Genomic DNA, 11,407 nt, shown 5'->3' with positions numbered 1-11,407 from the left:
ATAGTTAAGATGCCTTGTCAGACCAGCCACATATTAGTTTCCTGTAAATTTGCCCTGTTATCAGTATTTATGTTTCTCACACATGAATGTTTGATTAGTTCCTCCTCAACCAAGTTTATTGCACTAAATGTTTAGAGTAAGATGTCCTGTCACCCGAATGCCATTCATGCACAACTGAACCTTGTACCACCAATATTACCAGAGGTGTGGACTCGAGTCACATGACTTGGACTCGAGTCAGACTCGAGTCATTAATTTTATGACTTTAGACTTGACTTGAAAAAATGTTCTAAGACTTGTGACTTGACTTGGACTTTTACACCAATGACTTGAGACTTGAATTGGACTTGAACCGGTTTACTTGAAAAGACTTGATATTTTACCCCAAATATAAAATTTAACATGCATATTATATAGAGATTGAAAATGTGACGTCATTCACGGGTAGAACCGCAAAGGATTCTGGGAACTCGTGGCAAGCGGTACTAGCGCACGCAGGCTTTCAATTAAAATCAGTTATACAGCGATAAAAAGAAACACAAAAATGTCAAGAAGCTGTTGTATTATTAACTGCAATAGCCGGTCGCATGACAGCCACGGGAAGCCGACGGGTAAAGAGATTGGTTTTTATCGGATTACGTCGTTGAAGAGAAATTGTTCAAGCCATGTTTCCGAAGTAACAAAGAGGTGACGGATGGCCTGGATTGCAGCCATTCAAAGATCAAATATAACGTCCCAGAACCCTCCAGCTCACAGGTTAGTCTGCTCCAAGCATTTACACAAAGGTCAGTGTTTTTTAGTAGTTAATACGTCATTTTCATAACATAATTGGTGATATAGGTTACAAGCAAGTCTGGCGCTGAACAGAAATTGTCGCGCTATGCTCCTTTATTTATTGTGCATAAATAGTGAATTGTCCTGACACAATATTGTGTTTCGCTTCTGTTATTATGGTACATTAACAAAAACATATACTTTTATTCACAGGATAAAACAGGTTTTTTGTATCACTAATTGCCCAGTACGATTACAGCATACAATATTGTTGTCACTGCTACATTTCTGTGATGCTACCAGAAATTATTTCCACTACTAATTAATTACCGTTGAGCTCAAAGGTCCTATTAATAAACGGTTAAGGAATGTATATTTATGACGACGATTTGTGAGACTGGTAAACTTATGATACTTACGATGGTCTTTCGTTCGACACGGTGCGTTTCAAGGTCCTGCACCCATCTGTCGGTAAACTGTACCTGGACTTGTTGCAGTGACCGGAAGTTACTAAACTTCATGAGTGTATGCACTCACTCCAAGAACCGTATGATTATAAATATGCATATAAATATGCTAAGATGAGTTAGCTGACTTCATCTAACTAGCAAATGTTGTCCAGGCTATGTTGGTGATACAGGTTTTTTTTAATGTGTATGATATTTTTGTCATGCGATTTTAAAGCCGGTCCTACAACCGCATCCAAGAATAACATGCAGCTTATCTCAGAACTGTCGGTGAAAACTATTCTTGGAGCTAGGTTTAATTGAGCTGCATTTTAAAGAGGTGCAATTTCACAATTTGTGTATATTTTCTAAGTTCACTATTTTGTCATGTGTTGAGAAAAACACAGATTTTAAAATTACATGGTCTAATATTTACATTTAGCATATAACTGCAACATTATTTTTTCGTTTTTTTTTTTTTTAAAGACTCGAAAGGACTTGAAATTCAAAGTTTCAGACTTGTGACTTGACTCGGACTTTTACACCAGTGACTTGAGACTCGACTCTGACTTGCCTGACATTACTTGAGACTTGACTTGAGACTTGAGGATAAAGACTTGAGACTTACTTGAGACTTGCAAAACAATGACTTGGTCCCACCTCTGAATATTACCACAGCAAATGAATAAATTGAACAGCTCAACAGTTTTTATTTTATACCATGTTAAATGTTGTCCATGGGTAACCATGCATAGTAGTATGTTTAGTAGATGTATTATTAATTATATATATCGACAGAATAAAAGAGGAAATAAAACTTTTAGCTGGTGTGTGTTTGTGTGTGAATTCTACTGAAAAAGTTCTTATTTCCCCTTCTAGATATTGTAATGCCTGAAATCGTCAGAGTGCATTAAACAGTTCTTAATATGGACACTAGTTGCTGTCACACTGTCTCTTTTGCAACTAAGGTTTCAACTTCCTGCTCTGATATCGGCCCCTCCTCCACCTCCTCCCCTGACAGCTGTAAGACTGACTCTCCTTCCACAGTGTGGAGTAAAATCCTTTCTGCCAAAACCTACCCTCTGCTTCCTGAAGTACGGACACTGGTTGAAAATATGAGGTCTCATATTTTCAAATATGAAGTCTCAACAGAGTGAGCAACAGAGTGATAATATCTGAAAAAAAAGATCAGTTACGTCTCGTGGCCATAAAATGTTGAAGCCTCAATTTCATAATTTTTAAAGAAAGTCCACATCCTCTGTTAGCCCAGCCCCTGCAAATGTAGTCTCAGCAGAAAGCCCATGATGTCCCTTTGACAGTACAGCAGCAGTCACATAGATTGCATAAACGGTGCTCAGCGTGGAGGCCTCAGGCTCATGTCCCGACAGAGAACAAAAATTAATTGCTGGATCTTACAGATTGAATCTCCACTATGAGACTACATCCACAGATAAAGACAAAACCTTGACTGATGAAGCGTAGCGAGGGAAATATGTACCTAACCAAAGTCTACTTGCACATGAATTGACAACCTGATGAATACTTTCATGAGAAAGTTGCAGTTTTGTTCAGCTTCATCCTTATTCAGATGCTAAAAGTGAAGATCTTGGTTAGGATCAATCTTCATTTGTAAATAAACGTTCTCAGTGTTGATACAGATACAGATCCTCCCTCGGTGACGATGACCTGTCCATCGCCCTTTTCATTTCCACCTCAGATACTGAACTTGACTTTAAAGCACTTGTTAAAGCCCAAAAAAGATGACACAGGAAAACAGAGCTGAATAACTGAAGATGAAGAAATCAAAATACAAGCAAACTACTAGGCTGCAAGCATTAAAAGAAAATAGATGAAGAAGTGCTATTGCAGCTGTTTCAGACTGAAACAGTCCTGCCATGGTCATCCTGCATCACAGCATCAGTCTGTAGTTATCACTGCAGGTGATGATCTCCAGAGTGAATCAAAAGTTGTAACTTCTCCATCTGTGGCTGTAGTTCAGGAGGTAGCATAGGTCGTCTATTAATCGGAAGTTTGTGGTTGCAGACTGGCTGATCCAGGCTGCATGTAGACTTGGGCAAGATCCTAACCCTGAGGTGCTCTCCAATACATTCATCAGGATGTGAATATAAGATAGAAAGCACTTGTGCAAAAAAAGTATATAAAAATCTCTTTGTATGAATGGGTGAATGAGGCCACCTGTATAAAGCTCTTGGAGTGCTCAGAGTGCAAAAGTGCCGGATAAAAACCAGTCATTTTACCATCTTCTTTGTCTAATCCTCTTGAGTAATGTGGTCTGTGTGTGAATCCTTTTTGAGCAGCCACAGTTGCTACAGGTGTCCTGAATTGATTGGTGGGTTTTCTCTTCTGCTGAGAGCCTTCTGCTGATAACATGTGAGAGAAGAGCAGGTGTGAGAAAACAGAATCCATAAATCATGACAATAGTTTGATTTTTGCTGTGATAATGACATTTAGATGATTACATTGTCTGTCATTAAAAGTGGGTGTAGCAGGAAGCCTGGATGTCAGATGTCCTGATGGAGACAGACTGTCACACCCGACTGGGTCACTGAAAGCTGTAATGCTCAGAGAGTGATCTGCTCAGCTCTTTCATCCATTTATTAATATAATCACTGATGTTGTATTTCATAGACACAAACTCAACAGAAGCAGCTCAGCCTGTCTCAGGCAGTGTTGAAGTTCACCTTTATCACCTTTATCACAGACACAGCATCATCTCCATCATCACCATACAGATGATGTAATGACCTCTTAGCAGCTTAGTGCATGTTATTTGATTCACATTAATAGAGAGGAATAAACGCTTTTATGAGTTGTATCATCCTCTCATCATCTCATACATCGTTTCAATCATTTTCAGGCTCTAAACATATAAACTAACAGTGGGAGAAGTCACCAGAGTCGTTTACACAAATAAAACAGCTGTAAACAGCATTAATGCTACCCGGTTAACACAGCACACTGACCAACATTGTACATGATGAGTTACAACCAGTAAAGTGAATAACTCAGACGAGAGTTACTCACTTTACTAACCCAAATACAAGTTATTAATGTGGAGTGATTGCAAATGTTTACAGCAGTTTCTATGTTGCAGAGATCGTGGAAAGAAAAAAGGTGACAGTCACTTCTGGTCATGTTCACTCTCACTGTGTCTTTTGTGTTAGTTCCTCATTTTACATCTTTTTTGAACACTTCTTTAAAAACCTCACATCCAAAGAGCTGACTGCTCGACAAACATCATGAAATATTGTAAGTTATCACATTTTCACTATGATACGAATATCAAGGTTTTATGAAAATATGATGTGATTTTCTGTAGTTCTTTGATTCACAGATATTTAGGTGAATTGTCATATTTTTGACGTTTGTAGAAAAATGAATCCAAAGAAAATTAAAAACTTTATGAGACTATTAAGACATGAATTCACGGTCTTTAGTAGAATTTTTCAGAAATCAGAAACATAAATTATGTTTAATTGTTGAAGAATATTTTTAATAAATTGTATAACTGCTTTAGACTTACACCTTCCTTTTTCTTCTCTTTCATCATTTAATGTTTAAATTTTGTGAAATCAACACTGTATGTATATACTCTAATTCTTTCAAGGCTGAACATTTATGTATCTATATTTTTCAAAGTGACAATAACTAGCAGTAGTAATTTGGACCTTACATGACATCTTAACAGCTTTTCCTTGGTTAACAAATAATCATGTAAACTGTTTCCTGTGTAAACTTCAGATTCCATTAAACTTCACTCTCTTGCAACAAAGATGGCTGCAACTCTGACTTTTCTTCTCGTTAGTTCTCTGCTGCAGGGTGAGTGAAAGAAACTCAAAATCTACTTTGCTGAAAACATGATTAAAGTTGATAATAATAATACACTATTGTTAATTTAAATCATTTACTTAAATTATCTGACATCACTATTCAAGATGAATGTGCAGTAAAGTACCAAGGCTTTTTATTGATGAGATATTTAACAGTAAAAGTGTTTTGTATTAGCATCTGAATTCAATACTGAGTCGCTGTAACATGATAAATATGAAGGAAGAGATGAAACTGTTTGGGTTTTTGTTGTTATTGTTGTTGTTTTTTATCGTGTTGTGTTTCAGGTGCGCTGTGCGGAACGTTCAACGTCAATATACCACAGAAGATAAATGTTTTGAGAGGATCCTGTGTGAACATCCCCTGCTCCTTTAATGTAAGGGGGGGATTTGAAAATAACTTAGATGATTCATGTAAAGCATATTGGAGTGATTCAACTTCATTTGACAGTGAAAATGCAAAACTAAAGCCAACTAAAGAAATGACAGGAGACTTAACAAAGAAAGACTGCACCACAACTTTCAATAATGCAAGTCTTCTTCAAAGTGCTAAATACTATTTCAGACTGCAGTGTAATAATCCACTGAGATTCACTTTTACCCAAGCTGGTGTAGATATTTCACTCATAGGTAAGATATTTTTTTTTCATCCATTTACTGACAATTCATGAACAAATTACACTTGTGGAACTGCTTTGAGCTTGCTCTGAATTCACTGGATTTTACTCAGCATATAAAAACTGAAACTGCTGCTCATTGACTGACCAGAATGTCTTCCCAACAGATGATCCTCCCTCACCGACTCTGACTCCATCCACACTGGAGGTGGAGGAGGGAGCCTCAGTGAGTCTGACGTGCTCTGCTCCAGCTCCATGTTGGTCTCATCCTCCAGCTCTGACATGGAGCTCTAACCTGGGTCAGAGTCAGGAGACACTGCAGGAGAATCAGGACAAAACTAAAGTCAGGACCTCTGTTATGAATTTCAATGCTTCTCACCTCCATCATGGAAATAAAATCTCTTGCACTGCTGTCTACCAGAAACAAGATGGTATCCATGATGTCACTGCTGAAACAAGTTTAACTCCTGATATTTCATGTGAGTTTATTTTTTCTCTTCTAAACTGAAATTACAATAATATACTTTCTTGACTTGGTTTAAATTAGACATAAAATGGTCAGTCAATTACAGTGATGTTATGAGTATGCCATAACAACGTCTTTGGGTTTTGTAAAATATAATGAAGACTTTAAAAGTTTGAATTTAATTTCATACTTTAATTTCATACATGCAGACTTTACACTGATGTGTGATCGTCTTAACGATGTACGTTTTTCTTTTGTTAGCTTTGTATTTTACTTTAGGATGTCTTCAAAACTAACAACACAAAACCACGTTTAGTGAGTCATGTTCCACAGTGGTTTTTTATTTAAACAGCAGCTTTTCATTTACATCCTGTTATAACATTATAGTGTTTCTAATTTAACACATGAGCTTGTCGGAACTTTCAGATTCACTCTAAAGCTCGAACAAGAAAGTAGAATTGCAGTTTTATTTTAGACATTTGGCTTTGTGGTCTGTAATAAGTTCTATTAATAGTTCAGCTAAAGTGCAAAATGACCTTTGATGTTTGATTATCATAATACTCATTTTTAGATTCACCCAAAGATGTACAAATTTCCTTCAGTCCTTCTGCTCCAATATTAGAAAACCAAAAGGTGACTCTGACCTGCAGCAGTAATGCCAACCCAGCAGTAGAAAACTACACCTGGTACAGACCTGATGGAGACCAGGAGACTTTTATTGGGACTGGAAGCTCTTTTAATGTTACCGTTTCAAAAGTAAAAAGTACATTTTTCTGCAAGGCTACAAATGCACTTGGATTTAAACGATCAAGCAACCTACAAATAAATGTTCAATGTATGTATTAATTTAATTAATTTTCCATATTTACTCTTTACATATCCCAACTAGAATTCCATTAATAGGATTGAAGGATGTACAATACATGAATTATTGTAATGAAACTAAAGCATTAACTGATCTTTGGGGTGGAGTTAAATAAAGAGACTGACAATAATCACATTACAAGTAGTTAATTTAATTTAAGTATTGGTTATTAAAATTAGGGATTCCTGACAGCCACATTATTAGGCACATAGTAAGAAGAACAAAAAAAATTTCAAACTTTCTTCAGATAGCTCTAAATCTTTCATCAATAAATCAGTTAAAGATTAAAGACAGTTAAAGTTAAATACAGAAGAAAAGGTTATTTCATTTGACATGAACAGAGTCTTCAGAAAGAAAAGCCAAGAAAAACAACTTGTCATTTTTACTCTTCAGTTTCTGCTTAAGATGAAACCTTTATATTGGTGTGGTTTGCTCTCTGCTAATATTTAAAGATACAATTTTGTGTTATGCATTCAAGAGTATTTAATATTATTTAAAAAAAACATTTGAAGCACTACTGTATTACAAATATTTACACTTATTCTGTAAATAAAACTGTCCTAACATTTCAGTCTGCATGTTTCTGTGCTCATTTTTTCAGATTCACCTAAAAACATTACAGTTTCAGTCAGTCCTTCTGGTCCAGTACCAGAGAACAGCAACGTGACTCTAACCTGCAGCAGTAATGCCAACCCAGCAGTAGAAAACTACACCTGGTACAGTGCAGATGGAAACCAGGAGACTTTTATTGGGACAGGAATGAGTTTATCTATTAGAGTCTCCAAAGACAGGCGGATATTGTTTTGCAAAGCTGGAAATGAGATTGGAGTTGGAGGTTCAGGCAGCATTCAAATTGAAGTTCAATGTAAATATCACATTTTACATCTCTTTAACATGTTCTCTATCCACATCTAATTTGCATGTACATTTGTATGATATTACGATTCAACAACAAAAAAGAAAAGAGAAAGAGGCAGACTAATTCAATGACAAAAATGACCTTTGTTTAGCCAGAGCAGGAGACAATGTAAACAGAGTACAATGCCAAGAATCCAGCAAATGAGGAAAAACGGGTAATCTTAAAAACTGGCACAAGCACATCTGGACCAGACAGGACCAGACTGCAGCAAAGGAGAAAGCATTATATGCACAAAGGGTAATCAGTTAATGAAACACAGGAGGGTCACAAGATGCTCCCACAAAGATTCAAGACAGTTAATGAAGAAGAGACAAGTAAACTTAAGAGCACTACACAATTACTAAGATAAAGTTAGGAACCATATAAAATACAAAAAGGGAAAATCAGACACAAAACTGAAGAAAGGAAATACAGAGAAGGAAAACAGAAATACTGAGCGAAATAAAAAACTCTAATACAAATAGAAACTGTAACTAAGAGAACTAAATACATGAAGATGAAGACGTGATAAAGTAACTACTAGCCAAACAGAAAATGTTAACAATATATAAGAATTTAAAGTCCATAAACTCAAAACTGTGTGTGTGAAACCAAAGACCATAGCAGATCTGATACCAACAAGCAGCAATGTCACTCTGACATTCTGCAGTAATGCCAGCTGAGCAGTAAGAAAGTATTTGTGATGCAGCGCTAAAGATAACTGTGAAAACTGATGGGGAACAAACACATTTTATGAATCAAAGATTTAAAGTTAACAGTCTGTTTAGCTCAAGTCTGAAAATTATGTCAAAGTCAGTAAAATTTAAAGCATCCTATGTTCAAAAAGGATTTCGCTTCATATTGATAACTATGATCAGTGCTTGTTTTTGGTAATTTCTGTAAAATGTATTCAACATGATTGTGACCAACTGCTCTCTCTCTCTTCAATGATAGACCCTCCACAGATCCTGTTCTCGTCACACTGCACCTCAACAGAAAGTCAGCTCAACTGTTCCTGTGAGACTCTGGGAAACCCGTCCCCCAATATACAGTGGTATTTGAATGGACTAACTGTCAATCACTCTAAATGCGAAATATTCAATGAGACTCTGAACAGGACAATTCTGAGGAGCTTCTTCACTCTGAATCAGCCTCATAAGAAGAATCATCTCACCTTGATTTGTCGCACCGTCAACTCTCTGGGCTCGGCCAGTCAACAATTTTGTGTCAGCAGCCAACAAGTTTCCACAGAACATCAACGTATGTCTTTTGTACACTTGTAAATATTATTGCTTAAGTTGTATGTGTACTAAAGTGGAGACCAAGGATGTTTAAAACCTTAGCCAGTGATACAGTGTACTCTACAGAGCCCACTAACAGATAATGTTAGGATTACATCTATGCTCCTCTGGGATTCACTTGCAATCAATTTCTTTGCAAGAAGTTTTAGATACCCTCTAATCCATATAAAGAATGAATCGGTTACTTCAGTCCAGTTATAATAGACACACTAGGAGTTTCATAAAATGTATGTTGTGAGTTCAAACAAACCTTATTTTTTAAAGACAACACGATTAATATACAGGTCTTTTTCTTTTTCTTTTTTTAAATTCAGTTCTGTATCCAGCGATAATATCCACTCTTGGAGTGCTACTGTTAGCACTGTTACTATGTGTGTTTTTTATCAGGTAAGTAAACAACATGAGACTTTTTCAGAAAACCTTCACACTTTACTGTAACAGTAAACTCTATTTGTCCTGATTCTATTTGACTAAATGCTGATAAGTACTTTGTTTATTTGGGTCTTTGTTTGTTAAAAAAACACTTTTGCAGCTGATTTAATACTCAACATTGGTAACACTATTGATTAAATGTAATATCAATCAAATCTGTTCATCGACAGTCCATTTGACATGCTACTGGTGGTTAATATTTGCATGTATTCATTTTCAAGACGTCTGTTTACATTGTCTGTTAACATTCAGTAATGCATGTACAACTGCATTATTGCTTGCTAGCAGACAATTAATCTATTCATGCTGTGAACTAAAATGTAAATAGTGGCAAAACTACGATGTATGAATTGTATGCATATATGCTTGATATTCTACTTCATTTTTTAGGGCTCAGAAGAGTCCCTGTAAAAATAAAGGTCACTTAACAGACGAAAACAACACAGTTGCAACAAGTCAGCCTCTAACTGAAGAAGGAAATGAGGTGCTTAAAGTTCCTTTTAACAGTGTTGACCAATGCTGATGCTTTTGTAACTATACAGCAAGAAGTAGATTATCTTTACCACTGATATTTTCTATGTAATTGTAGGAACCAAACACAGCAGAAGAGTGCATTTATGCAAACGCTGATGGGCTGAGAGGGGCAGAAAATTTTCACCCTGCAAACATCGCTGGACCAAGCAGCACTAACTTTCCAAACTCTGGGCCAAACCATGCAGAAGGAGGATGCAAAAAATCAGACAAGAAAGAGGACGAGTGCGAACTGATTTACTCTGATGTGAACTGGAAAATGAAAAGCAAGAAAAAGAAGGGTGAAAAGTCTTTGGACATGAATCCATCTGCCAGATCTTATTTGGAAGAGGAGAAGTGCACGGTGAGGGGAGTTAACAGAAAGTCTGTGAGCAATGCAGTAGAAATGGGAGGCCTGTATGCTCAAGTGGAGCCTAGAAATATGAGGAAGGAAGTGGGGTGTGAATATGCGCAAGTCAAATTTAAAGAACAAAGCGCTATGCAAAAATAGATAAATAGTGCTGTGAAAAAATATTTACCCCATATTACCTGATGTCTTGCTTTGTGCAAAATTAAACTAATCTTAATATTTGGAAAAAATAACTCAAGTAAATTCAAAATTCACTTAAAAAAAAAAAGTCCAAATCTATTAAAAAATTTTGATTATCTGAAACATTTTAATGTGACAAATATGGAAGGAAATAAGAAATCAGACAAATACTTTTCATAACATATTGCAACCTTTTGCATTGTTGAGCTTACTACAAAACAAATAAATAGCTGGTCTGTTCTCTGGGTGTGTCCTTGACACATGTAGTCACTATGTAGCCATTGAGCAATACAATTACAATCCCTTCATTCAGGCTTCTCTGGCACAGTATCTCAGACACTGCCTGATATTTTCTTAAACTTGGTAACTACCAGGTGGCTACAACTGGTCCAAGGAGACCTGTTAGAGAAGCTAGGAGAAGCTCTGGACATGATTCAGCACACAAATGGCCTGAGGATAAAAACTCCTCTTGAGCCTCTCTGTTTTTGTTCGGAACCTTCTGCCCGATTTCAGAAGCTGGAAGAGTTTGTTGCTGGGATGGGAATGGGTCCTTCAAAATCTGAGTTATTCTAGTCCAGCATCTCCTGATGTAAATGTCCTGTAGGGAAGGGAGAGCAGTCCTGCAGCAGTGTTCTGCCGTACGGATACTCTCTGAAGTGCTTTTTTAGCCTTGACACAGCTGTTTCCATACCAGGATGTG

The 11,407-nt window shown here is 36.6% G+C and overlaps 1 protein-coding gene across 1 annotated transcript; it reads left to right on the top strand.

Moving 5' to 3' along the window:
* Positions 1-4,458: 4,458 nt before the first annotated feature.
* LOC113031530 (sialic acid-binding Ig-like lectin 5) lies at positions 4,459-10,712 on the top strand. Its single transcript, XM_026183680.1, has 9 exons — positions 4,459-4,490; positions 4,983-5,060; positions 5,357-5,698; positions 5,853-6,164; positions 7,618-7,881; positions 8,869-9,174; positions 9,530-9,602; positions 10,038-10,131; positions 10,237-10,712. Exons 1-9 carry the CDS (start codon positions 4,481-4,483, stop codon positions 10,666-10,668), a joined length of 1,911 nt encoding a protein of 636 aa, XP_026039465.1. The 5' UTR covers positions 4,459-4,480; the 3' UTR covers positions 10,669-10,712.
* Positions 10,713-11,407: the final 695 nt, after the last annotated feature.

The sequence above is a fragment of the Astatotilapia calliptera genome, chromosome 11 (genome assembly GCF_900246225.1).
Source record: "Astatotilapia calliptera chromosome 11, fAstCal1.2, whole genome shotgun sequence".
Classification (NCBI taxonomy): domain Eukaryota; kingdom Metazoa; phylum Chordata; class Actinopteri; order Cichliformes; family Cichlidae; genus Astatotilapia; species Astatotilapia calliptera.
Note: the sequence above shows the minus strand (reverse complement) of the source record. Positions and strands in the feature narration are given on the sequence as shown.